The sequence below is a fragment of the Mucor mucedo genome (genome assembly GCF_025094135.1).
Source record: "Mucor mucedo strain NRRL 3635 chromosome Unknown EV154scaffold_138, whole genome shotgun sequence".
NCBI lineage: Eukaryota > Fungi > Mucoromycota > Mucoromycetes > Mucorales > Mucoraceae > Mucor > Mucor mucedo.
Window position 1 is genome coordinate 43911 of NW_026252422.1, and position 27979 is coordinate 71889.

Sequence of the window (27979 nt, forward strand, 5' to 3'; positions counted from 1 at the left end):
GCCGTGTGGAGTGTTACCATTTGATATAAAACGGGAATGGTTTACCCGGGATGAACACTGTCTTGTTGGGCTGAAATCAAGTTCAAAAAGTGATACAAAATAGATGCTTTTGGAATAGTGTGGATTTTTCTTATTAAATAAAAAAAATGACGCCCTGTTTTTTCAAAAAATAAGATAATGTGGGGATTTCTCCTAAATGTCAAAATCGCGAAAATATATCCCATTTCAACTCCTTATATTTTTTATTACTACTACTTTATCTCTTATGCTAAACACTGAAATCTTTGCCCAAAAGCACACTTTATTCGGTGTTTAAATTGGGATAAAAAATAAATAAATTGTATCTCCTCTTTGTAGTAAAAAAGCTATTTAACAGCTACCCGTTTTGAGTCATCATTTTTTTTCTTCTCCTTTTTTTTTTTTTATTATATTTTTTTTTTATTTATTTATTTTAATCTTTGATATACATCACAATTATAAAACGCGCTTTTTCTCTCCATCAATCATTTATAATTTTATTTAATTGGAATATAGACGACGATAATGACACAAGCCAATCTTCACCTCCAGTTATGTGTCAACGATTTGCTTCATCCAACCGAATCATCCGAATCTTTACTTGAAGCACTTACCTCTACCCAGCTTGAAGAAATCGAAAAAACACTGAACAAAATAAAGGAAAAGAAGCAATCCACTCCTTCTCAACTAGGTAATTTACCTTTTTTTTTTTTGTTTAAAAATTTCCCTCTCCTATCAATCTTTCTGTGGAAAATTTTTGTATCTTTTTTTGAAAAAAATTTTTTTTTCTAACCCACCTAATATTTTTTTTTTTTCATATCTGCCTAATAGTTTCTCCAATTCCAATCACATTAACAGCCAATCCCTCCACTTTACATCATGATTGGGCTCTTGTAGCAGCACAGATCGCCAAAGCCTTAGCAGATACAATCACCACAGTGACCACACCTTCCACTCCTAAATCGGTCGCTAAGCCACCACCTAAACCTACACCATCACCATCATCATCTACTATAGCAACGGAAACAGCAACAACTACAGCGACAACCACACCAGCGACAACCACGACATCCACTCCAAATCCATCCAGCATTCCTCCTACCTTTTCCACAAATATCACCCCTACCGCTACCACAGTCGCTACGAATCCTACTACCACTACAGCAAATGGTGCTGTCTTACCCAACCACGAACCACGTACCGAAGTACGTGATGGTGTTGAATGGGTCAGTTTTGTCTACTCACATCATCGTATCTTGCGCCGCTATTCCATTCGTACCGATGTAGATCAAGTAGATATTCATCTTTTGGATATCCGATTCAAGAGTGACAATTGCGTAAGTTTTTCTTTTGTTGTTGTTTGTGTTTCTATGTATGCTGATCTTGCTAATCACTACTATCTATAATAGGTCTATCCTCGTGCTAATTTACCTCGCGATCAATATAAAGGCAATCGTTGGGCATATGAAACCGAATGTAATACCTTGGGCTGGAAATTAGCCTACTTGAATTCAACAGAGATTGCTGGAAAACGTGGTCTAATTCAACGTGCGGTGGATTCTTACCGTAATCGATACCCTAGTATGCGATCACGTCGTGTAGCTCGTCAAGAAAAGTTATTGAAGGGCACATTACGTAAACGCAAGAATCGTGAATCTGAAGATGGCTCTTTGCTGATGGAAGAAGATGAGACAAGCCGCCTACTCAAACAAATCAAAAAAGAAGATACCAAACAAGTGCTGGGTGATTTACCAAAGACTGTGTCGATTGATGATGGTATGGGAGGCGCCAAATATCGTATTCGTATTAATGTGGATGCGGTCTCTTTGGATTCCATCGATATCAATTTCCGCCGATCTAACTGTGTTTATCCTCGTGCCATGGATATCAATACTTTATCCCCATTCGCATCACAACGTCAAATCGAAGAAGCCAAATGTAATGAATTGGGTTGGAAATTAGCTTGGTTAAATCCTAAGCAATTAGCAAACAAAAAGAGTTTGTTACAACGCGTGCTGGATGTCTATCGATGCAAATTTTTACCTGAATTAAACCCTCGCAAGAATTCACTACGTGTGTCTACTACGACGGTGGTGGAAGATGGTGGTTCCGGTGACACTCGATTGACTGTGGCGGCATTGACAGAATTAGAAGGCCATAAAACGATCAAACAAGAATGCATACATCCTGCTGTTGTTGCTGTCAAAGAGGAGGATAATGAATCACTTCATAGTGGAACCACCGACTCGATAGATTTCCACGATTGCTTCTCTCCACCTGATGCTGATAACAACTCTGGATACGCAACCGCGCCTTCCAACTTGATGTTATCTGTTCCCACCTCATCGGATGAATTACTTTTTGGACCCTCGTCTCAACAGGCACCACAACATCCCTTATTCGAAACAACGCATACGTCTTGTCGACGTAGTATTAGCAGTAGCAGTAGTGGTGGTTCTGATGTTAAGTCACCAGTATCTCACCAAGAGGCAGTGTTTAAAGACGAAAGTCTTTTTGAATTATATACGGATACCATTCAACTTCCTTCTGCTGGTGTGGATTTTGAACACTGCGATTACATCAAGACCGAAGATGATGGTTTGATGGATCCGCTGATTAGTCAACTCTTTCGCCTCTAAACACATAACCCGCTCTAAAAAAAAAAAAAGAAGAATTTTTGTCAGCCTCTTTGTATATATACCAACTTTTCCCACCCTACCCCACACACAACACACCAAAAAAGGGATTTATTTTTCACGTCCATCTTTTTTACTTCTATTACCCCCCAAATTTACTTAAAACCCACCCCACTCTGTATAAAATTAATTTAAACTAAATAGCAACCCAACCCAACACCCCTCTCTTACCTTTTTACATATACATTCATAACATTCAGTCGAATTACTGTTCATTGAAATAAAAGGAATTAAAAATAAAATAAAAATAAAAGAGTTCTGTAGCAAGGGGTGGGTGGGGGGTGCAGAAAAACTTGTTGTTTCATACCCCGATTCCTGGATTTTTTTTTTTTTCACCGTGAGTGAGTGAGCGCTCTGAAGCACGCTAAATTTAGCAGTCCTCGCGTATCCATGTGTGCAAGAGACATGTTGCGCGTGTCTTTCAAGCGTACCTGTATGTTAAAATTAAGAGACACCACGTGTTGCATCAATAAGTACGTCTAACAAAAAAGAAAAAAAAAAACCACCTGTGACAGAACTGACAGCGGTGTGTCAGATGGTACTACTATTATTTCTAATAGACATAAGACGTGTTCTGATAAATGATTTATGTATAACATTCTTCGCACAAATAATAATCTTATTAGAGGAAAATATATGACGAAGTGTAATCTACTAAATGTACAACATCCATTTTATAGGCTGAACGTTAAAGTCACACACACCATCCTGTCAAAAATTTAAATGGATGATCATGTGCTCTCCATGTCAAGTCTAAGCTTAAGCTCCTTCATCAGGTCCAAAATGGTACCGGATGTTTTTACAAAAAGGGGTAAGAAACCTTCTCAACTGCCTGATTATGATAATTATGGATACGTAAAAATTGAAAAGACACACATTGATAACAAAACAAATTACAGAATCAAAGCCAGGATGACTCTGTTATTCCATCAACCATTTGCCTGCATACGCCTCTAATATCAGTCATTCTCACTTGAGAAGGTGACAATAAGTTATTGGTCGAAAAGCAACAGGTTCATGTGACCATTGAAAGGTTTAATACAGTCGCAAAACATCTTTTTATTTTACGTATTAATAGGTAGATAGAAAGCAATCAGGGACACAAACAGCGTCCTCGCATTTCAGAATCCCGTTACAATGCTCCGACGCCTCTTAAACGTTCACGAGGATGTTGTACAACAACAACAAAAAAGGCTATTGTCTTCCATGTCATTTCTATTAACTTTATTTCTTTAATGGACCATTGTTTAGTTTTGTTTTTTTTTACATCCATATTTTTTGTTACCTCCATGACGAAGAGCATCTACTGGAGCTCATGACTTGGACCTTTTACATGCCTTTATATTTCATCGTTAAGTCTTTGACAACATTAAAGTAGTGACAACAAAACCAATTACCTTATCTGACACCCAATGTCAAGGTGAAAGTCCAAGTAAAGAGAAAAAAAAAAGAAAAGGGCAAAAGGGAAATTTTTAATCGACATTCTCAAAACAAAGTCACTTATTTTTTTATTTTAAAGTTGTCGATGTTGTTGTCGTCGATTTTTATTGTTGTCGATTTAAGACACAGGATATATACAAGTTTTTTTTTTACTAGCCAAAAACGCGGCGTTTAGCATGAATAACAACCGTATAGCCAGCCAAGAAACAATCAAACAGAAACTGACCATGATGACAAACCAAATAGATTAAAAAAAGATAGTAGCAAAAGGTAGGTACTTCCTTCAAATAATTCATCAAGATCGACATGAATATGATTGCAGTAACAGTCATCTCAAACGCCGAGAAAATAAACTCGCATACCTTGAATAATCGGGTTCGTCTCATATTGGGTGTTGCCATGGATCCAGTTTTAAAGATACGAGGAAAAGGATCTTGCATGATATCTTCTTCTTCTTCCTCCTCCTCTTCTTCTTCTTCGTCTTCTTCATCATACTCATCGTAGACTTGTTGACATGAAGCACTTTTAGATCGGTGCATGTTCAATCCTCGAGTACCCTCAAAGTTCTTTTTACATACAACGCACTGAGCTATTTTAAAACAGATTAATTAGCTTACATGGAGCACCCATTTTTTTTTTTACATGTTATATTTACTAGGTATTCTTCTGGTAGTCATTTTCTTTTTCTTTTTAGTTCAAACTATTAAAAAATGAAAGAAAAAAGAAGAAAGAGGACCTAATTCTGATTAAATGATTATATTCGTCATGAAAATAATCAAATTAGCCTATAGCAGTCTCTTTATCAGGGTCAATAATAACATCAACCATAATGAGGCACTCTATTTCATTGTTCAATAAAAAAAAAAGGTTATCGAATTTCAAAAAAGGGTATTTATGCTGTTATTGTTGCTGCAAATTTACATTGAGGAAACAATTGCAACTCTCTTTTTCTTTATCATGCGAGAACGCTGTATGAATTTGAATTATTTCATTGTGTAAAAAAAAAAAAAAATGAAAACATGTAGAGTTGTTTGTTGCTCATGTGATGTTCTGAATAAAAGTTGCAGAGATAAAATCATTACAATAGGGAAGACGCTTTTTATATTAGGCCAATCCATATTTTATCATAGTGATTGGCCCAAATCATTAAGTGAAAGATTCTCATTAGCTGTAGATGCTTACTTCCGTAACAGATCAATGAGAGCCATAATCGATCAACAAAAATAGAGTTCCCAATATATAATCTTTAACAAGATTATACCCGGTATTATAAGATTAGCCACACTGGAGACTATTCCGTACAGAGGAAATACGACAACTCATTTTAGAATCCTACTATTGCTGCAATAATTAATCGTATTTTTTCTCTGATTTCATGGCTTCTTTGTTTTCTTGTCTTCTTTACCCTTGTGTCTTTGAGTTTGTCTTATAAAGAAACCATGCAAGAATCTTCCATTATTGATTGTTTTACATAAAATGATATATAGTATGTCCTCCTCACATTTTTTTTTTTTTATTTATTATCGTTTTCGATTTTACAACAAGTCTAAACATCTATTTTAAAAAAAAATGCCTGAACCCAGAGTTATCGGTAAGTGTAGTGTGTATTCATCCATTCCTTTATAACTAAAACATGATATTAGTTCCTTGCCACGTATGCGGTCATGTGTTTTTATCAAAGAAAGGCTACTTATTCCACCAAACAAAGCCCAATGATTGTGTGCCTATCTCTAAAAAAACTGCACGCGCTCATGCTCAACAAATTTGTGCTGCCTTGGAACGTGAAGAAAAGGTGAAGTCCATCTTACGTGAATTTGCTTTGGAGCCTGTGGAAGAGGAAGAAGAAGAAGAGTTGGAGCTCAGATTCAGAGCTTTGTTAGATAACATTGTCTAAATAAAACTTCAACTTTTTTTTTTTTTATGTATACAATCACTATATTTGGATTTACCCCACTTTTTATTTTTTTGGTATGATTTCACAGTGGCAGTTGTTTTAAAGGTTAAAATATAAAAATGTATCCCGCTTTGATTAGGGTTTGGTTCGTTCAATGTGGCCAATATAACCATTGTATGCTTCATTTTAACGCTATCATATAAAAGCATGGCTTATAAATGACGCCATACAATCACGTTTGAATAAAGTGAAGAATTAGTATTTGATATAAAGTATTTATCAAGATATATTTAGGATTATCATGAAATAGAACAATTAAGAAGTGTATATAGCTTCTATTACGATACATCCACTCTTACCCCAACGATATTATAGAATTTAGTTTGCTCAGTTATAATTTGAGAGTAGTGCTTTGAATTTAAGGCTATAGAAAGACTGGCATTGTTATTTTCTCTTGATGTTACTCTTTTCTTTCCCTTAGTTATCCTTTTCTTATGTCTTCGTTACAGCTTTTATTCCCATTTTAACGCTTATTAAATTGTACGGAACGGAAAAATGCATTTAAAAAATCCAGAAACATCAAATGAATGATAGTAAAATCCACACTAAACCAATCAAGCCGAACTTTTTCAATAGCTTTAGAAGCTATTAACCAAACTTTTATTATTATTTACAAGTCAAAAAGCCGTTTGAACGCTTTCCTTTTTTTTTTCATAAACAGAGTCAATAAAAACACATTCCGTGAATTTTGTGTCAATAAGGAAAGTAACTGGGTATTAAGATAATTTTATGCCAAAAAATGCGCAGAAAAATTAGGCTCATCTTTAGATAAACTTTATAGTGCAGTTTCATATGTGGAAAATAAACTTTTTGCCCAACAAAAACTGGTTTTTTTTATTTTAGGAGCCAGATTCAAATATTTTTATAATAAAACTGCTCCACAAATTAGACCAACAGAAAAAGCTTTAAATTTGGATTATAGTCACCTGAGGACACTTTTCATAAAAGCTACAGGAATGGTTCAGAAAAGGCGGATTAGTAATTTTCAGAGCTTCCTAAAAAAAAAAAAAAAAAAAAAAAAAATCTATATGATATTTTAGCATATTTTTGGCTTGAAAGGGTGTACGGAAACAGTGGTTTACTATACATCAAAATCCATCTAAAAACAGCATGTCAAGTGATAAAAAAGATAGACCGCCATTGAGTACAGCAGCTGTGAATTGATGGCCATTTTTTATGATTACGTCATGTTGATAGCAGCTTTTTGAAAAGCAAGGGTTAACACATCTGTACTTGCTGTTACAAGAAATTCCAGGATTTTGATAAATGATGCTTTAAAAATTGCTCTCGCACAGCAGACATTAGATTGACTGGTGTAAAGAATGATCGTTTGTATATGGGTAGTTTTCCCTTTTTTTTTTCTGTTTTGTTATGAGAAAATCAAATTTTACTTTGTCTAAAAGGGCCTAGTTTTTTATTGTTTAAAGGAGTGGAAGGGCTGGAAGGGCTGGAAGGATTGTTATGGGTATATAAAAAGGATTGTAACGGGCATAGATAAGGATTGTCATAGGCATAGATAAAGGATTGTAATGGGCATAGATAAATGATTGTCATAGGCATAGATATAGGATTGTAATGTTGGGCATATATAAATGAGTGGAAAGGGCATAGATGAAGGAATGTAGAGGGCCTAAGGACGAGGACTGGGTGGCATACTGATGGGGGATGGGAGTCGAAAACGGAAAGTAACGACTCGCCATCTTGGATCATCGATAATTGCTACGAGATCCAATACATCATCAGCAGTATTGGCCACAACGTCCGTAAGTTGTGCCTGTAAACCCTGAGCCCAATTATCAAGCTCGGCTTGAAATTGGGCTTCTGGGTCAGGATTCACAAGCACCGGACGAAGGGCCTCAGCCTCCGTAACCCCATCTTCTTGTTTTTGTTCTTGTTGTTGTTGTTGTGGTGGTGGTGGTGGTGGTGGTGATGGTGGTGATGGTTGTTGTGGTTGTGGTTGTTGTTGTTGTTGTTGTTGTTGTGGTTGTTGTGGTTGTTGTTCCTCGTTGGAATTATCTAAAAAAAAAAAAATCAGTATTCTTTTTGATCAATTGATTGAATAAATGTACCATCCAACGAGGTTGGGACATAATTGTCCTATAAAATGAGTGAGTAAATGGATAATGGGATCAATGTTATACGTGAGCTACATACCTTTGTCAATTTTCTTTTTTATTTATATGCGACATTTAATAAATAATAAGATTTACAGGATTAAAAGGGACTTCAGTGCAGGATCATCTTTATATACTTTCGTCTCATAGTTACATAAACAATACTGTAAAGCTAGCCAAAAATTCAGACGCCCACGGACTTTTATATAAGCATGCTGTAAGGACCCAGCGATCGATCTCTGGGTTGTGTCATCTTGTGGCAAGTAAACATTACAACACCATATCTATCCAATCTGACTGATCCATCTGACTAATATCTATGTATTGATACTTTTTTTTTCTTTATTTTCTGTACACGCCCTCACGAAAAGGCTGATAGATAACTACATAAGCCAGCTTTTTTATCAGTCTGCTACTACTGGAGTACCAACGCGACATCTAATTCCCACAGGACAAATAGAAGAGGAGGCCTCCGGAACCTAAAATTCCTGCTTTATTTATTTATGTTGTTATTTCATATGATTCTAAAACACTAAAGAAATCAATTTTAGGGAGGGTATAACTTCACACGTTAATTAAATAGATGTAACATCATATCTACTCATCTAATGCATTTCATATTTTCCGACCCCACTTGATTCCTAACGTAAACATCCGTAGCCTCTACACATAAGATACCTTTTATATGTGAATAAAATTGTATACATGTTCTAACTCACTTGTCTATCTTCATCTACTTTTTTTTTAAAACAGTCAGACGGATTTACTACATCAATTGACAGTCTTTGAAAATTTTTGTTTACATCAAAATAAACAAAAAATTACCTCATCATGCTGACATAAATAATTTCTTGTTTATCATACTTTTTTCCAAAGCAAGATTAAAACAAAATTATCATACTCTTTTTCTTCTTGTTCAACAGTATCTTTTTTATACATATAACGCACCTCCTTTCCCATTCTTGTACATCTAAAAGCTTCTGCGTGTACAGCAGTCTACTAGTGAAGTCTCGTTTGGAGGCTACGTGCACTTTGAATGTCCATAACATGCCTTTAATTAAGCAAATGTTAAAGCATGACATCTAGTAATAGAAATGTATTGCATTTCGAAGACCACGTAACTTAGTAAGTTTTGAAAGTAAATCCGTTTAATAAAAACCCGTTTTCTCATAAACCAATAGGTGTATTGGGAGTTTTCGTAGGACATGGGCTGCGGCAAGTCAGCTTGGAAGGCTACAAAACCAAACTGTGGCCTAAAGCCCTTAACCAGGCTTTACGAAGCACGTAAGTTATATAATCTTTTTTATAAATTTTTGATAAACTTATTGATTACTGATTTAGCTGTAGTTTTGGTGTGGTTTTACAAGAGGGGGGGTTTTCGAAAGGGGTATCTTCCAAACCTTTCTTTTTAAAACCACCCAGAATTCTAAAAAGAAGAAGCATTGCAATGGTAAATCACATATAATATAGTACTCTCTATCCATTTACTCACTTATTATTATAGGACAACTTTGTTGTAACCTCGTTGGAAGGTACATTCATTGAATCAATTTATCAAAGAGAATACTTATGTTTTTTTTTTAGGCAATTCCAGCGAGAAATTGTACGATCTCTTACCACGTCTTCTAGACGTGGTATTCGAGGAACAGCAACAACAAGAAGATGGGGTTACGGAGGCTGAGGCCCTTCGTCCGGTGCTTGTGAATCCTGACCCAGAAGCCCAATTTCAAGCCGAGCTTGATAATTGGGCTCAGGGTTTACAGGCACAACTTACGGACGTTGTGGCCAATAATGCTAATGATGTATTGGATCTCGTAGCAATTGTCGATGATCCAAGATGGCGAGTCGTTACTTTCCGTTTTCGACTCCCATCCCCCATCAGTATGCCACCCGGTCCTCGTCCTTAGGCCCTCTACATTCCTTTATCTATGCCCTTTCCACTCCTTTATCTATACCCATTACAATCCTTTCCCTATACCCATTACAATCCTTCCACCCCTTCCTCTCCTTAAGAAACAACCTTCAAGGTAAAAAAAGAAAGAAAGCTAAAAACATAATCATGAATCAGATATAGCTAACCAGAAATTTGCATCATAGGCTCTTTTTTTTTTATAAATAAATATGACATATTTTAATGCCAATGGCAAATGCATTACAGAGTCACAAGTCCCGCAGCAAAACAGGACACTAAAAAAACATTACACTTTTTTTTTATATAGATATTCTTTTCTTTCCGTCTATTCACTTTCATGAAAGAAGACATAAAAGACAACCAAGCAACAACAGTAGCAGTAAATATTACTACACGAGGAAAGAAAAAGGAAACCTCTTACTAACCTTTTTCTTTAAAAAAAACTTTTAGACAACAGATGCGTCTGTTGAAAAAGTCAAGACGCGTCGCTTAAGAAAAAAAAAGCCGACTGCGTCATTGCAACAACAGCAACAACAGCAACAACAAGAAGAAGGGGAGGAACAGGTGGTGCCTACTTCCGAACCTATCAAAAAGAAGAAGAAGGCGCCCAAACCCAAAAAGAAGAAGGAGAATGCCTCTTCTAGCAGCACCACGGTCTCCACCACCACCACGGAACTCAAGCAAGGCGAACATGTCATTGATTACCAACGATTGCATGACGCACTTCGTGAGTCATTTAGCATTGACGAAAGAAGAGGTGATATTCATTTCGCTCCGCTTACCAAGGCTACCGCAGCAGCAGCCGCAACGAAAAAGTATGAAAAATCACCCATCTTTTCCATGTCTTCAACGACATCTTCTTCAGGCAGAAACTGTAACCAAAATGCTCCATCGGCCAAGAGTAAGGACACTTTCTTTATTAAATCTCCCTCCACAAGCTAACATATAAAATTTAGACCGACATGCCGAAATTCCTCCACCTGCATTCATGACGACAGAACGTTTAGGCAAGAAAAAATCCAAGGCATCAAAAAAATCCACCAAAGACAGCATGCATGAAAAGTCTCCTATGGCTTCCATTCCCATTGGAGAAGAAAATACGTCATCTCAACAAGAGAAAACGTCATCTGATAAGCGAGCATTGTCTAGTCCTGATAAGCGAGCATTGTCCAGTCTTGATAAGCCAGCTTTGCCTAGCCATGAAAAACAAGCCTCTTCCAGCCGTGACAAGCCAGCATCGTCCAGCCATCACGAGAAGCAAGAAAAACCCGCCAAGGTCAAGAAATCCAAGGCCAGTCCTCATCAACAACCCCATGACACTGACGGAGAAAAGGCCAAGATCCTCAAGATCAAGGCTGCGCGAAAGAAGGTAGCTCAGGAAGACGGAGCAGTCCCATCAAGGGGTAAGGTTAAAAAATCATCATCGGAAGAATACCGTCATCCAAATGATGTTACGCATGGTAAGAATCGAGTTCGATTTGAACCTTATGTGGATCCCAAGATCTGTCAAGAAAGATTGGACTCTGGTAAATATTTCAAAGGTCTGCTTCGAATCAATAAACGTAACCGAAATGACGCTTATGTGACGTGTGATAATCTCGACGCCGATGTATTCATTCATGGACAGCGTGATCGTAATCGTGCCTTGGAAGGTGATATTGTCATTATTGAATTGTTGGATCTTGAAACTATTTGGGCTAAAAAGAAGGAATCCATGATTCAGAAACGGGAACAACGTCATAGTACAGCCTTGGAGAGACCTCCACAAGATGAAGGTGAAGATGATAAGGCCAAGCCTAAATATGTGGGTAAAGTCGTCTATATCTCTACACCCAACAAAAACAACCTCTGCTCTGGTACGTTATCCATTCAACCCAGGTTCTCTGATCCCAATCAAGACCCCATCGATCTTAAAAATGTACGCATGGCTTGGTTTAAGCCTATCGATCCTCGTAACCCCCTTATTGGTATCCAATTGAAAAATGCTCCCGCCGATCTCGTCAAGAACGAGGCTAAATACAAGGATCTTCTTATGGTGGCAAAGATCACGCGTTGGCCGATCGATTCCATCTCTCCCTTTGGTTCCATCGTACGTGAATTGGGTCCTATTGGTAATATCGTGGCTGAAACTCAAGCAGTGCTTGCTGATAATAATATCGCGGAGAAAGCATTTGGTGCAAAGGCTTTAAACGCTTTACCTGAAGTGCCTTGGTCTATCAAACAAGCCGATATCAATAAGCGACGTGATCTTCGTGACACACGCATCTTTACTATCGATCCCGCTACAGCCAAAGGTATACATGTATATATAAAATTATTACCATTGTTCTAACCAACCCGTTTTTATTATTCTAGATTTGGATGATGCTGTGCATGTAACAAAATTAAACGAAGAAGAGTTTGAAGTAGGTGTTCATATTGCCGATGTCTCTCATTTCGTCAATCAACATACGGCCTTGGATCATGAAGCCTTTGACCGAGGTACCAGTACTTATTTATGTGACCGTGTCATTCCCATGTTACCTTCTTTACTCTGTGAAGAATTATGTAGTTTAAACCCTGGTGTTGAAAGGTAAAGGATATCTTTTTATCGTCCAGCTTATGAAAAAAAAAAAACTAAACGATTTTTTTTTTGGGAAAACTAGGCTTGCTTTCTCAGTGATTTGGAAGATGGACACTGCAGGTAATATCAAGGACACTTGGTTTGGCAAGACCGTGATTAAATCTTGTGTTAAGCTTGCTTATGAAGATGCTCAAAGTGTGATTGAAAACACGGGTTTACCCAAATCTGTCAATGTGAAAGATTACACGTTATCCCAAGTGGAGCAAGATATCCAATATCTTTTCAAGCTCTCAAAACAAATGCGTCAACGTCGATTTGATAGTGGTGCATTATCGATTAACTCCATCCGCTTGTCCTTTAAATTGAATGAATTGGGTGAGCCCTGTGATGTAGCTATCTATGAACAAAAGGATGCCAATCGATTGATTGAAGAATTTATGCTGTGTGCCAATATGAGTGTCGCTAAAAAGATCAGTCACCATTACCCCAAGGAAGCTCTATTGCGTCAACACGCGCCTCCTCACGAAAAGAGCCTTGTAAGTACTATATTTTTTTTTGTTTGTTCTTCTTGGAAATGATGTATTCACACCTTTTTCTTTTTTTTTCATGAATGTTAGGCGGAGTTTATCAAGATTGCCGAGAATTTAGGCTATGACATGGACGGGTCTAGCGCAGGATCGATTCAAAAGTCGTTCAACAAAATTGAGAATGAAGATGTAAAAGCAGTATTACGTCTTTTAGCGGTGAAACCAATGCAACGAGCAAAGTACTTTTGTACGGGCAGTTGTGATGCCATCAAGTATCGCCATTATGCATTGAACGTGCCACTGTACACCCATTTTACGTCGCCTATTCGACGATTTGCTGACATCATTGTGCATCGTCAATTAGAAGCAGCTTTATTAGAAAAGCCCTCCTGTGGTTACAAAAAGAACGATATCCAAAAGGCGGCTAATCATTGTAATGATCGTAAGGAAGGGGCCAAGAACTCTCAAGATATGAACATTCAACTGTATTTGGCTCATTATTTACATGGTTTGGAAAAACAAACTCAAAAGCCTGTTGTATGTGAAGCGATTGTGACGCAGGTATTGAAGGACTGCTTTGAAATTTTGGTGGCCGAGTATGGTCTTGAAAAAAGAGTGCATATGGATGCACTGCCGATTGAACGATTTGTGTATGACCCTCACAAGGTTGCATTAGCGGCTTATTGGAAAGAAGGGATTGAGTCTAACCGAGAATGGGACCAGGGACGTAAATTGATGGAGGATTATGTAGAACCCTCCGGTACTCAACTGTATTTGGATCAAGACTCAAATGACGAAGAAACAGCTACAAAGACAATTGTCAAAATCCCACAAGAATTACTCTCTGAACAATTGATTGATCATCAACACAAGATGCAACGTTTCCAACCTTTTTCGAAAATCACTGTACGTATTCAAGTGAATGTGGAGAAATCTCCACCCATTGTTAATATTTATCCTGTAAATCCTTTTCAATAAAACGATTTTTTTGTTTTGTTTGTTTATTTTCATTCAACGGCATTTATTATTATTATTAAAAAACTATAAAAAATGTCGTGCACGCACTGGAGGAAGGGGGAAGCAATAAAATTAGATTGAGCAACCATCTCCTCCCCCCCTTATTTTAAGGTTTTTTTGGGGGGTTGGTGTTGTTGTTTTTTATTATTATTAAATTAAGAAAGAAAGTACAATGATTTATTCTCCATGAGATCTTTGTTTATGATGTTGAAATGAACTTGCAGGTCTTTGTGGTTGTTGTTGTATAATGGAAGTATATAAATTATCATTACTCATAAAAGCAGGCAACTGATAAAACTGTTGTTGTGGTTGCTGTTGCTGTTGTTGTTGAGGATACATCATGGGTGGAACCGAAGATCTGCCATTAGCGTAATAATCGTACATGGATGGATTATGATATCTCTTCTTTGATTGTTGTTGTTGTTGTTGTTGTTGTTGCTGATGTTGTTGTTGTATTTGTTGAAAATTAATATTATGAGAACCAGCTTCAGGTAATTTACCTAGCAACCCTTCTATTTTTACTTTACTTGGGTTTAATTTGGGCTTTTGTCGCTTTGATTCGGCTTTTTCTTGTTCTCGTTGGATTAATAAGTCCATACCGGACATGTTTGTCATTCTCATTTGTTTCTTTCCTCCCCCTCCTCCTCCCCCTTGTTGTTGTTGGTGTTGCTGATGTTGTTGTTGTTGTAGTCTTAACTGATAATTGTATTGTTGTTGTTGTTGAATACTGTACTGATATGCCATTTGTTGTTGCTGATATTGCTGAAACTGATGCAGATGCGTAGGGGGTGCATCTAAATTAGAAGAAGAAGAAGGATGTCTCAAGTGTTGCCCAAGTACTTGATCATCATCATCAATCTCCTTCTTTCCATTATTAAATAAGACACAGTTATCATCATCTTCATCCTCTTCTTCTTCTACCACATCATCATCGCCTTCATCTATGCATAAACAAAAGGTAAACAAATAATGCCTTCAACTCCGATAAATGAGGGAGTTTTTTTTCCCCTTTTTCCTACTACTATTTAAATATATATATATTTATTTACCTTCTTCATCGCTTGGCAAAGGAACGTTTGATTTTTTCTTGATGAGTGTGGGTTTTGTAAGTAAACCATCATCATCTTCATCTTCACTATCTACCACTTCTTCATCATCATCCTCATCGTCGTCACTAGAGACGCATTGTAAATTACGGTTACTTGTTCTTTGACTACCGCTTAACCAAGCAGTATGAGGTGTTGAGAAATTCAACCTATTTAAATCATTAGAGAGATTCTCTACTGCAAAAGACATGATGTATATATTTGGAAAAAAGAATATATAAAAAAAAAAGTAAAAAGTGAAAAAAAAAAGATAAATTTGAACCAAAATAAAATTTGAGTTGTTAAAGCAGGTCAGATACAAAGATTTGACATTGCTCCTTAAAAAAAAAAAATCCGCCCTATTAATAGATATTATTTCTGTAAACGCCACTTTTGTTTGAGGAGAGTGACGTTTTTTAAGAGAGAGAGAAGGGGGAGAGGAATTTTTTTTTTTATAATTATTTTTTTAAAAAAAAAGTGGCTTGCTTTTCATTTTCTCTCTCTCTCTCTCTCTTTAATCTTTTCTTCATGTCTGATAGAGAAGGTAAAACTACTCATAAACTGTCCCCACGCACTCATACAACAACAAAAAAACTTACAGACACAAAATTTCATAGAGCGCAGAAGAAAGCGTCCACACCATGGTGGTCCTTATGCAAGAAAGCATGAGTATCAACGTCACGACTCCAGGTATATATAGAACCCTCTTTCTTTTTTTTTTACTTACTTAATTACTCACATTACAACATAGATCGTTACGTCAGGAAGACAGTAAGAAATACAGTCGTGATAAAACTTGCTCAAGGCATCGTTCGTATTCTTCCGGTTCCGTGTCCGACATGGGCGATGGTGAAGGAGAAGAGGAGGATAGAAAGGATTACCGTAAAGGAGGTTACCATCCTGTTCATGTAGGTGAACGTTATAAAGACGGTCGTTATGTCGTCATTCGAAAACTGGGTTGGGGTCATTTCTCCACCGTCTGGCTTGTCAGAGACACTACGTAAGTACGTGTAGCCTTTTTTTATTTCTTTCTCTCTCTCTTTCTTTTGCGCGCACACACACACATTCACATACATACAATACGTGCAACAAAAAAAAAAAGATGGCTAACACCAGAAAAAAATAGAACTGGAAACCATTTTGCCATGAAGGTAGTGAAATCTGCAAAGCATTACACAGAGACAGCATTGGACGAAATCAAATTATTAAAACGTGTAGCGGAAGCAGACCCAACCTCTGTGGGTGCGGAATATGTGACAGCGGTAGTGGATGATTTTATGGTAGAAGGACCTAATGGTGTCCATGTCTGTATGACCTTTGAAGTTCTAGGTGAAAACCTGTTATCACTGATCAAACGATACAAGAGTCGAGGTATTCCCACCAACCTAGTGAAACAAATTGCCAAACAGATGCTACTAGGATTGGGTTATTTACACGATACCTGTGGTATCATCCATACCGATTTAAAACCCGAGAATGTTCTCATGTATATCGATAATGCCGAAGAATTGCTGAGGAAATTAAACCAACATATATCACCAGAAGATAAGAGTCGAGGAAGAAGTCTGATTCGAAAACATCGGCATGTTAAAATGGTCGCTTCCGAACCATTATCAAGTGAACAAGATGAGTCTGAATTGGAACGTGGTAGGAAAAAGAGGTCAAGATCCAACTCGAGAAATAAATCTAGTGCATCAACAACAACAACAACAACAACAACAGAGACGGAAGAGGCTGTCAAAATTAAGATTGCTGATCTGGGGAATGCTTGTTGGGTAGACCATCATTTCACAGAGGATATTCAAACTAGACAGTATCGCTCTCCCGAAGTTATCCTCGGTGCCAAGTGGGATGCAGGCGCAGATATCTGGAGTTTAGCATGCATGGTGAATATATTATGTATATACATAGGTATCACTCTATTAACATCTCTCTCTCTCTCTTCCCTTCTTTCTAGATTTTCGAATTATTGACTGGCAATTACCTATTTGATCCTCAAAAGGGATCAAGATTCAACCGTGACGATGGTATGTTTTTTGTTTGTTTGTTTAAACATCCTATCACGACGCTGACCCCTTTGTTCTTCTTAAAACTAAAAAAGATCATCTTGCTCAAATTATTGAATTGATGGGTCCCATGAACCCCCACTTTGCACTCTCTGGAAAGAACTCACCCGAATACTTTAACCATAAGGGCTGTTTACGTCACATTCGTAACCTGAAATACTGGTCATTGGAAGACGTGCTTCAAGATAAGTACGGATACAATCGACTGGAAGCGGAAGAAATTGCTAGTTTCCTGAACCCCATGTTGAGTTACGAAAACAGAGCGCGTGCTGTCGATCTAGTGAACCATCCATGGTTACATGACGTCGATCCCATTTTACCTGATCAAGATCATAATAAGGCTCATTGGAGAACAGATCGCCCCTGGAGGGATTGGCAACGAGAATACAAGAAACTCCATGGTGATTGTAAAAAACCAAGGCTTTAAAAAAAATATAAAATAAAATAATTATTATTATTATTTTTTTTTTTGCTGTACACTCTATTTTTTTTTATTTTAAAGCGTAGACTTCTTTCTTAGTTTTTTACTACGAAGTGACATTTTCAATGTACGAGAAATACTTTCGGCTCGTGACATGGTGGCGTGTTCAAAAGCGGTAGGGGAATGGGGTGAACCAGGCATACTATCCGTAACGGGTGTACGGATTGAAAATGCTCGACTGATAGGCGACATCACGGGTAATTGAGGTAAAACAGGTACACCCCCAATCCCGGGTGTTTGACTGATCGTACTACTCTGTCGAGACTTGATCGAATCTTCCATGCCTACTTCCGTAGTACAACTACTAATCGTAGACCGACGACGACTCACCGTTGATCCCGTCGTAGTAATGGATAAAGGCACATGTTCCACTGCTTCTTGTTGCGTTTGTTCCTTGATCGTTTTAATCTCTTCAGCAAAATTCTTGTGAAAGACTAATAAAAGAAATGAATACTCTGAAAAAAAAAAAAGAATGATTTATCTTGGTGTTACTTACATTCAGTTAAGGTGGTATGGAAAGGTCGCATCTCTGCACTCACGAGTTGATTATGCGTGTTTAAACATTTTTGAATAATACGGACCTAAATTAAAAATTAACAACAAAAACAAATCAAAATCTTTGTTCTCTATACCTGATGATAAATAGCGTCTTGGAGTCTTTGAATCCAAGGTCGCATCTCTGGGTTTTTATCCCAATAGGCCTTACTGAGAAAGGCCTTTTTATACAATGGCACACCACCATTAACGGGAGCATCCACTGCACCATTCAAGGACATAGAGAATGGATTAATATTGATATTCGTATGATGATGTTGATTTAAATAGACAGCATATTTCTTTTCCAACGAGATCAATTCGTTGTTCTTGTTCTCCATCGCCTTCACAGCGTTTTCTATAGGCGACACAACAATCAATTGAGAATGAATAATCTTGGATCGTCTCACAATGGTAGGGAAACGATCTTCACATTCAAAATCAACTTTTTCTGTCCACAAGTTCAAGAAATCCGATTCAGGTTGTTTGGTATCGATATCTGTAGAGGGAGGACGAATGACAGGACGTGAGAAGGAAAACTTGGATACGTTATTAAAGTAATAGTATTTCTTGATACAGTCTGGTACAATAGGATTTGAAAGGCAATGATTGTCCATGTCGGGAATGGGGGTAACAGAGGTAATTTGAAGGTATTGTCCATCCAGTGTGCTCTCTAATTCTTTCAGTTGCTCCTCACTAACAGACACTGCGTTGGATATCTTACTCGATAAGAGTTGTGCGTTGGGATGACGGTTTTGCATACGTTCCACAAATGAAGGCATCTTTTCCCATTCGAGACCACGATAGATATACTGTTGATTACGATTACTGGCAGGAAATCCACGGCCATAAAATCCAACACGAAAGTATTCCGTGAAACATCGTTCCTTTTTCACGATATTTTCAGCCAAAGTCGATTGACGTAACAAGATATCACTCAATTTGACAAAATCATAGAGCGTTGTTTCATACTCGTAAGCTAAAGTTTTGCATAATTGAATACAGAGTTCCCAAGCACACCCTTGGTCCAGATAGGTAATCATTTTCATGTAAAGTCCTTCCTTGCGATGGAAAGACGATTGAAGTTTGAGTCCCAATTCCGGTATAGCCGGTAATTGATCACTGGGATCCCACGCCAATAAATCCGCATGAAATTGCAAGGTCAACGCTGCCTCAATAAAATTACGACTGTCCAAATGAAGTTGAACTAATTGATGCACGTACTTGATATAGATCTCCTCTCGTTCAATCACCTGAATGAATTTCATCAGTTTCAAAGTAGATGTGATACGTTCATCCATAAATTCATCATCGTCCAACGGTAAACTTCGAATCTGTAGTAACAAACTTAAGAATTTACAAATCGAATCCACCGCGCGTAAACCGGGCACAATCAGATCATTACGGTCGGCTGTTTGAAGGCGGGTTTCTAAAGCAGTGGCTAACTCGATCGAGATACGCGAACAAATGACTTCATCGCCCTTTTCTTCATACATGACTAAACGATCCAAAGTACTAATCAGGGCATGTTGTACATTATGCAATTCACCAAACGTGTATAATTCAATAGCAATAATATCAGCCATCACAGCAATGGCATTGGATCGCACACGATCATGAAGCGTTAAACTGACCGCACATAACGGACTGAGTATATATTCGGCCAAGTCTTCTTGCAGGAACGCAACAATATGCGACTTGCATTCGTTTTCCTCTTCATGAATCGAAGAAAGCGGAACTTCGTCGGTTGGACCGATCCGAACACTATGCCTAATATCATCATCGTCGACTTCCTCAATGGAAGCCATGGACATGCGAGAGTCTTCGGTAAAATAAGCATGGTCTGTCATGACAGGTGATTGCGAATTGAAATAGTCAGTGGAATCTCTCCCAGGTTCAGAGGAGCGGTCTGTGACGGTAGCTGCCGTGGATGACGACAAAGAGGAGGAAGATGGGGAGGCACCGGCTGTATGCCATAAGGACAAGAAGACTTTTGCCCCTACTTCACCACGCATATTTCCAATGATTTTCCAAACGGCGCGTTGTGATTGAGGCATGAATTCGGCCACTTCTAATTGAGGGCTACCCACAACACGTAAAAATCCCACAAAGTAAACACGCCACAATAACAGAGCGGATTTTTGTTCGTGCATGACCTTGGGTGAATTATCATAGGCGGCAGGTGTAAACGCCGGCATCTCCAAAATTGATTTGATGGGTTCCAATACATGACAAAGAACAATTTGATGCGCTATGGTCGATAGATTGAGCCAATGATCAGGTAGTTTGCGTTTTAACTTGCTATCGTCGTCTTCTTCCAATGACATGGCGTCATGGTCCAGACTGGTTTCTTCCAAGGTCATGATGTTGTCCCCGAATAAAATGGACATACACATGTACACTACTTTACAGAGAAAATCACACGTTTCTTCAATTCCTTCTTGTTCGTACATTTTCTTGATAAACGTCGTCCATTGTTGTTTGGGCGTCAAGTAAAAAAGTTCAAGTATCACTACGCTGAGATCCAATAGTCCCGTACTAAGCATCGCCGCATGATCACTGGTCAAACCGGATGTAGACACGGTACGTGGCTGGAACGGATAAGTACTTGGAAAAGGTGCTGCAGGGGACGTTGACAACGCTTGTAAAACCACTGAAAAAAAAGAAGACAGGTGTGTATGAGTAAATATATATATTTACTTTCTCTGCTTTCTTTCTTACTTACTATTTGAATTGCCTGATAGAGTGGTTGTGGAAGCATTAGCAGCAGGTAAAGCACCTTTAATTTCTTGCAAAATATCAGGTGACATGATGGAACTCTTGGTATTATTTCCAATCGAAGTTGACCGTTCACGAAGAATACTAATCGACTGTCTCGAATGAGGTCGAGTGTAAGTCTCTGTGGGCGTAGATACATGCATTGCCTGGATCGTCATTTTCTGGATATCCTTGTAAGCGTGAATCAATTGAGGAATCAATTGAAGTGCTGCATCTGTAATTGTATTTAAATCATGTTGATTGTAATCCTCATCTACGGTCGTTGCCAAAGAGGTAGGTCTTGATTGAAATGAAGGGGAATAAACACAGGAAGATGAAAGTCCAGAGGATGCCATACCAAACGACTTTCTTACTTTATCCAAGACTTCACTCATGATTGTCAAGGAAAGCCTTAGGTTCTCTACCCATTGTCCACGGGGTAATCGAGTTTGTGCCTGGTTGATATCGACGGAAGGGTCTTGTTGCTCTACTTGACGCGCGAAAATCACATCCTTGGCTGTAGATCCATACGAGTTTATCCATAGTCGAATCCATCGAAATACATTTTTTGCAAGATCCAATCGAGTCTCATGAAATGTCGAACCTTTGACGATGGTCAAGATCATGGCTAGCTTAAACCCTACTAAACGGCCTGTGACATGTGAACAAGCATCAACAAAGGAAACCGCAATTTGAACCACCTCCTGAGGACTAAAGATCTTGTGCAACTCTTCTAGAATATCGGCAAAATGTTGTAAGGTTAAAGTTTGTGTGCCGATCATGGAACTAGGCTGATCTGAGCTCATGATGGATGTGATTGCCTCCAAAAGCTTATTTAGATCGTCTCGGAATTGTCGATCACTACGTGCACGTTCTCCCTCTTCTTCCTTTTCCTGTTGGTTTAATCGAGACCGTACAATAAATCGAAACAAGTAGTCCCACACTTTCATACTGCTACGCAATAATTTCGCTTTACTGTGATCACTGCAGAGTCGTGAAAGACTGGCAATCAAATGCTGATAGGTGGTTTCTTGTACAGGTCGGTAACTATAATTGGCCTCACCATCAGAGGTTTGTTGTTTAGGGAAATTGCGTTCGTACTCTTGAATTGAAAACCGGTTTTTGATATACACGTCAAGTACAGGTCTGAAATTACTAAAACGACGATCCTGAACAATTCCCAGTAACCAGATGATGGCAGCCAATACTTGATTATTAATTTCGTCGTTCAATTGATCTTCATCGTGTGGATAAGCGAGAATATCCAGCAGGGCGTCAAAGATATCACCCAAGAATTTGACAACCTCTACTTCACCTACAAACGTGAATTGATCTAAAATCGAAAGTAATTCTACCGTACCATCTTCTGTACCTTCCATCAAGGTGCGCCAATTCAGTAGTTTCACAAGCGTCTTATTTTGTGTAAATTGGGTGGAGCATAAAAAGGTGGATAAAACAAGGGTGTCACGCAACGAAGTCAACTTGTTTTGACCAAGAGATAAATCACTGACGCTGTTGGAAGCACTGGTACCAAAGGCAGAAGAAGAAAATGAGCCTGTGGCACTTTTAAAACTTTGGTTCGATGGTGAATGTTGATGACCCATCTTGCGTAACGGTGTGGGTGATCGAACGCGTACAAGATAGTCCATATTTTGTTGTACCATATTGGAAGGAGAAGATGACCGTAAACACCAGGGCGTGTTTTCCAGGTAATTTTTCGGCGTACTGGCTTGACGATCATATTTATACAGGTATAAAGTATGTGTACCATCTGCTATAAAATCACGATGCAAGGGAGGTAAAAACAAGGGTAAAAAGCCCATGGAAATGATCTTTTCATTTGGTGCGACTTCATTACTACCGAATTTGATGATGGCTGGATTGGCACCCGATCCATTGTAACTAGAGCTTTTATGCTTGATTGTTAAAAAGACATGCGATCTTTCCCACTGATGATTGTCCTTGATATGAATCTTGATCATTTCACCCCATTTGGGTCGTTGCTCATGATACATAATCATACTCTCCCAAGAACTGACAGGTCGTGTTCCTGCGCCTATCGAGATGGCATTCTCAATCACCTCACCCGTCTTGTTATCACGCACACACATGGCCACCTGAATATTTCTGGACCGATTAAACTGTGTGAAATCACCTGATTCTAAAGTGATATACAGTTCATTACGACCGTCATCGGGAAACACAACATCAGCAAAACCCAAACGCAATGTTTTAGGCACGTCTCCTAATAAAGCGGCATTTGTTTTCAAAAGTTCATCTAAATAACCAAAAAAGGTGCGTACGGAGATACGGAGTGTCTCTGCACGAGGATTTGTTTGAAATTCCTTGGCGTTGCCGAAAATAATGCTTTCATGTAGGCTGGTATAGGTTGATTCTGAGATGGGAACATAGATGGGCATATCATATTCTACCAACGACGACTGAGTGACGATGGAAGAAGAATTGGTGGTGGTAGTGGTAGAGGATGGATCAGAAGGGTTCAGGATCGAACTTAATTTAAGCACGGCACATCCAAACGGTCTTTTACAGAGCGTCGATACAGCATTTCCGTTAAACTGTTGCTTTTGGAAAGATTGGTGCTTGTTGGAATGAAAGATCGAAGATGAATAAAACTGGTCCTTGTCGTTCCATTTCATACCACCTAGTCTGACAATATGACAGACCAAATAAAGGTTATCGGTTAAATCATGCAACGATAAATCGACAAAGAGTGCTCGCATCTTTCCAATCTGTGTTTCGTCTTTGGGCATACCATTGTAGTTTAATACAACCACAAATTGTTCGGTCAAGAACTTTTGTTCGGTGGCAGAATACAATGCAAAATACAATTCGGTGAATTCGCCCGCTTGACAAATTTGCGCAACACATGCTTTTAGTTCAAAAAATAAATGATGGAATTTGGCTCCCTTGGGATGTGATGCTTGCTGTTGTTGTTGTTGCTGCTGATTGGGTGTATTCTGTAAAAGGACGGTGTCACTGGGCGCAGTCGTCGTCGTTGTTGTTGTCGTTGTTGCATTTGTGGCGGTGTTTGTTGTCGTAGTTGAAAACTCATTGTTGTTGATAACAGAAGTGGCATATTTCCAGTGCATACGATATATGTTACTGAGAGAAGCATTATTGGCATCGAGTAAATAACCCTTTTGGGGTTGACGAATGATCATGGGCTGATGTTGATCCATATTACCAATGACCATGCGTTGTATGATATCCTTTCTTAATTTAAATAACTCTTCCCTTGATAAGGCTTGATCGAGTAACTGTCTTCTTGCCTGAAATAAATAATTGATATGATCTCGAACAGTATTAAATAAATTGTATTGTCGTTGATTGATGTATGTATAGAGCAAACTATTCCATTCACTGACACATGCGGCAATTTCATCCACGAGAGGCTCGGAACTTCCAGTCACTGTAGATTGGTCGAATCGAGCCAGAGGTAAAGGTGGTGGGGGTATATGTAGCACGGTTTTAATCGTGTTCTCCGTCTCTGATTCGAAATTCAAGTCACCAAAGCTACCGGGACGACCTGCTGAATAATTGGAGTGGTAATCCAATGGACTCGTGGGTTGAATAAACGATTCCGAAAACGATCTTGGTAAACCATTGGGAATCTCGGACAAGGGCCGGTCCAGTCCATGTCGACGAAAAGCTAACGTGTCTGCCTCATCAGGATCAATATCCAAGTATTCTTTAATGGCCACATGCGATCTTGGAAAGATACCGATCGGAGCCTTGTTGGGCTTCCTGCCTTCCTCTAATGGACAAATGACATAACCTCGATACCATTGCCCTTGTTGTTCAAATACAAATAACTCATCGCCCACTTCGAGCGATATTAAATGACTGTAGTCTTTTTCGTTGGTTGACTGTGGTTGTAGATCCATGGATGATGATGAAGCATTGGTATGAATGGAAGCATCGTCATTAGGTACTGGTGTTAATTGGCCCGAGGGCTTGATAGCGGTTGAAGGAGAGAAGGGATAAATGGCTATTCCATGTGCTATTTTAGGCAAAGGAAGCCACTTCATCATATAAATCTAGTAGTGATAGTGGTAGTAATAGTAGTAATAATAGTAGTAATTTTCTTTGTTCCCCCCTTCTATAATAGTAGTAATTTTTCACTTTGTTCCTCTATCAAATGGATCAGTTTATTTAATTTTTTTTTTTTAAAAAAAATTCCGTTGTAAATAAATATATTGCTAGCTAGCTACCTCTCTTTCTTTATTATTATTACTATTATTATGAAGAGAAACGAAGAAGAAGAAAAAAAATGGTTTTTTTTTGTTTTAGAAAAGGAATGGAATAGGGAAGATATAAAAAGGAAATATTTCCCATTGTTTTACACAGCTAAATTACATTTATTTTTGGCTGACTTTAAACGACGCTTTGGTCTGCGTAACCTGTAAAGGTTCAGTGTCTCATCGAATTCTACTTGATGATTGACCTTCTTTTTCCATTCCATGGCTGGTATTAATTCTACTTGAAAGCGTGCCTGCGCTTCAGACATGAATTTTTCCTGGGCTGCTTCATTTCGAACTTCACTCAAACAAATAACAGTGGTGTTGTCATTACTTAGATAGTCCATCGTGTTTACTAAATCCATCGCACTGGTCTCAGAATATATACAATCACATGCTACAATATAATCAATCGCTCCACCAGCCTTAATACTTTCCATCTCTTGTTTGTTATCCCATAACAACGGATCAACCACAATATAATCCTTATCCTTATCATTCTTTCTTCTACCATTAATAGACCGAACATTGAGACCATTGGCTTCAACATTACGTTCCATTGTTTCCACAAGCTCTTCAATATCAGTAATCACAACATCCTCAATCCCCAGCTTATATAAGATGATACCAATTAATCCAACACCCGAGCCTAATTCAACCCACCGTTTCTTTCGGTCTAGACTGATCCAGCCGTGACGATCTCGCTTAGAACTAATTCTTTCCAGGTACAAACAAAAGACAATGGACGACAACCAAATGTATCCACCCAAATAGTTCGAATGAGGATCTTGGACCAACACTACATCATGAGATCCAATATGCACTGTCATGGTGTCTGCGGACTGAAGTGCCCACCGATCAAGTTTATGTACTTCTCGTTTAAAAGGTGTTCCATCTTCCCAACCTTCAATAGTAGCAACAGGTGGTTCATCGTCGCTATTTCGTTTAGTGTCTTTCACCATGCTCTTCGGGGTGGGTAAAAAAAGCCTGTTTTTTATGGCGCCAGAGTTTTTTGCTCCGTTTTGTTTTTTTTCATTTTAGGGTCCCGACTCAGTTGCTGTACTGTTACAGGCCCCACTTGTAGTATCTTAAAAATGACTCTCGATAAAATGGATAAGCATCTACATATGAAAGGACATTATACGACTATGAATAAACCCCTTTTATTTACACGCACAAAAATATGAAGGAGTATATCAAGTATCGAGGATTTAAATGTGTGTAATACCTCAAGCTTATTCCAATTGAGCAATTCTGGACAGCTGTAAAGAGTAAGATTAAGCGTTAAAAGTTTTTTGCAGAAAGACAATCTTTCAAAAATAATTACTAAAGTATAAGACGGTGAAAAGTAAAGTCATCTCAAAGAGTTCCTCTCGCATTCTTAGCTGTGCCGAGATAAATATTCATGCAGAGTGAGTCCATGTAGGCGCGAGCTTGGATCGATGCTCGCTCGAATCCAAAAAAAAAAAAAAAGTGGCGCATACTCGAGTACAAAAACTCGGTTCGAGATTTATTCGAACTAGTACGAAACGAACTTCAAGTCCAACAAGTTCATAGATATGAGTGCCCGAGATTTCAAGTCAAGCAATGCCAATAACGCTGATGTCCTAGGCTGTTTAGACTTTAGGAAACATGGAGTTGATCATAGTTGAATCGTCAAGGTAACGATTTCTGATATGCATATCCGATTTTTGTTAGCTGATTTTTCCTCCTTTTTAAATTAGTGGAATCATGAAAGAAAACATGATGCACACTGTCGAAGATTCATTGAAGATATTAGAATGTTGCATTCCTTTTTTGAGAAAAGAAGCGGTATCAAACAATCACGCCTCTAACTCCACGTTTAAAAAGCCCAAGATTTTTTGGCATCCAAGTCATTAAGAGTCAGGCCACACTTTCTGAACTGTCCATGTATGATGAAAAAAGCTGGAGATTCATCCAAAAAAGAAGCGCAACCCTCCCATCCTCTTGGGGATCCTTTATTGCTTGTTGAATATCTCGAGCTTGTAGCAACAGTACCTTTATGTATCTTTGTAAAAAAAAAATATCTCTGTACTCATTTCTTATACTTAAATTAGAAAGCATCGCAGCTATAAATGCTTGGCTGCCATAAGCCAGTTATTCCTGTGATAGCTTTTCTGGCACTTCTAACCTCAAATGTTAAGATTCCAAAGAATCGATAGGCCAGCGGAATCATCAAGGAAAACTTGGCACATTCTGTCGAGGATTCCTTGAAGCTCTTAGAATGTTGTATCTTTTCTTTGACAAAAGAAGTGGTGACACACAAGCAAGCGTCAATCTCTTCCTTTAAAAAACTGAAGGTTTTTGGTGTTCAAGTGATGAAGAATCCAGCCACGGTCTCTGAACTTGGAATTTATCCAAAAAAGAAGCACTCTCATCCTCTTGGGGTGGTTGCTTATTGCTTGTCGAGTATCTCGAACTTGTAGTAGCAATGTTTGTATTCATCTATATGAAAAGAAACTCCATTTACTCATTTCATGTATTGATTTGCTTTTTTCTTTAGGACGACCTTTGTGAAACGCAGTTTGTCATGAA

The 27979-nt window shown here is 38.3% G+C and overlaps 8 protein-coding genes across 8 annotated transcripts; 3 read left to right on the forward strand and 5 right to left on the reverse strand.

The window, feature by feature from the left end:
- Positions 1-430: 430 nt before the first annotated feature.
- Positions 431-2941, forward strand: EV154DRAFT_525150 (uncharacterized protein). Its single transcript, XM_051603255.1, has 3 exons — positions 431-709; positions 850-1355; positions 1428-2941. Exons 1-3 carry the CDS (start codon positions 544-546, stop codon positions 2655-2657), a joined length of 1902 nt encoding a protein of 633 aa, XP_051452678.1. The 5' UTR covers positions 431-543; the 3' UTR covers positions 2658-2941.
- Positions 2942-4306: 1365 nt separating this feature from the next.
- EV154DRAFT_568948 (uncharacterized protein) lies at positions 4307-4831 on the reverse strand (the record flags this gene model as incomplete). Its single annotated transcript, XM_051606105.1, has 2 exons — positions 4307-4743; positions 4810-4831. 2 exons carry the CDS (start codon positions 4829-4831, stop codon positions 4307-4309), a joined length of 459 nt encoding a protein of 152 aa, XP_051452679.1.
- Positions 4832-7738: 2907 nt separating this feature from the next.
- EV154DRAFT_486241 (uncharacterized protein) lies at positions 7739-8370 on the reverse strand (the record flags this gene model as incomplete). Its single annotated transcript, XM_051598831.1, has 4 exons — positions 7739-8124; positions 8178-8205; positions 8263-8275; positions 8360-8370. 4 exons carry the CDS (start codon positions 8368-8370, stop codon positions 7739-7741), a joined length of 438 nt encoding a protein of 145 aa, XP_051452680.1.
- A 2029-nt stretch (positions 8371-10399) lies between these two features.
- On the forward strand, positions 10400-14233 carry EV154DRAFT_451128 (uncharacterized protein). Its single transcript, XM_051597235.1, has 6 exons — positions 10400-10513; positions 10585-11035; positions 11091-12428; positions 12490-12706; positions 12780-13233; positions 13315-14233. The coding sequence occupies exons 1-6, from the start codon at positions 10472-10474 to the stop codon at positions 14200-14202; spliced, it is 3390 nt and encodes a 1129-aa protein (XP_051452681.1). The 5' UTR covers positions 10400-10471; the 3' UTR covers positions 14203-14233.
- An 80-nt stretch (positions 14234-14313) lies between these two features.
- EV154DRAFT_525159 (uncharacterized protein) lies at positions 14314-15793 on the reverse strand. Its single transcript, XM_051603256.1, has 2 exons — positions 15291-15793; positions 14314-15182 (listed from the first exon to the last, which is right to left on the reverse strand). The coding sequence occupies exons 1-2, from the start codon at positions 15535-15537 to the stop codon at positions 14419-14421; spliced, it is 1011 nt and encodes a 336-aa protein (XP_051452682.1). The 5' UTR covers positions 15538-15793; the 3' UTR covers positions 14314-14418.
- EV154DRAFT_525160 (kinase-like domain-containing protein) lies at positions 15763-17894 on the forward strand. Its single transcript, XM_051603257.1, has 6 exons — positions 15763-15870; positions 15944-16016; positions 16078-16326; positions 16453-17212; positions 17284-17353; positions 17428-17894. Exons 1-6 carry the CDS (start codon positions 15855-15857, stop codon positions 17817-17819), a joined length of 1560 nt encoding a protein of 519 aa, XP_051452683.1. The 5' UTR covers positions 15763-15854; the 3' UTR covers positions 17820-17894.
- Positions 17860-25315, reverse strand: EV154DRAFT_525167 (uncharacterized protein). The gene is made up of 4 exons (XM_051603258.1): positions 21133-25315; positions 18506-21060; positions 18370-18454; positions 17860-18307 (listed from the first exon to the last, which is right to left on the reverse strand). The coding sequence occupies exons 1-4, from the start codon at positions 25214-25216 to the stop codon at positions 17889-17891; spliced, it is 7143 nt and encodes a 2380-aa protein (XP_051452684.1). The 5' UTR covers positions 25217-25315; the 3' UTR covers positions 17860-17888.
- A 95-nt stretch (positions 25316-25410) lies between these two features.
- On the reverse strand, positions 25411-26792 carry EV154DRAFT_56118 (putative methyltransferase-domain-containing protein). The gene has a single exon (XM_051605656.1). The coding sequence runs from the start codon at positions 26383-26385 to the stop codon at positions 25525-25527; it is 861 nt and encodes a 286-aa protein (XP_051452685.1). The 5' UTR covers positions 26386-26792; the 3' UTR covers positions 25411-25524.
- Positions 26793-27979: the final 1187 nt, after the last annotated feature.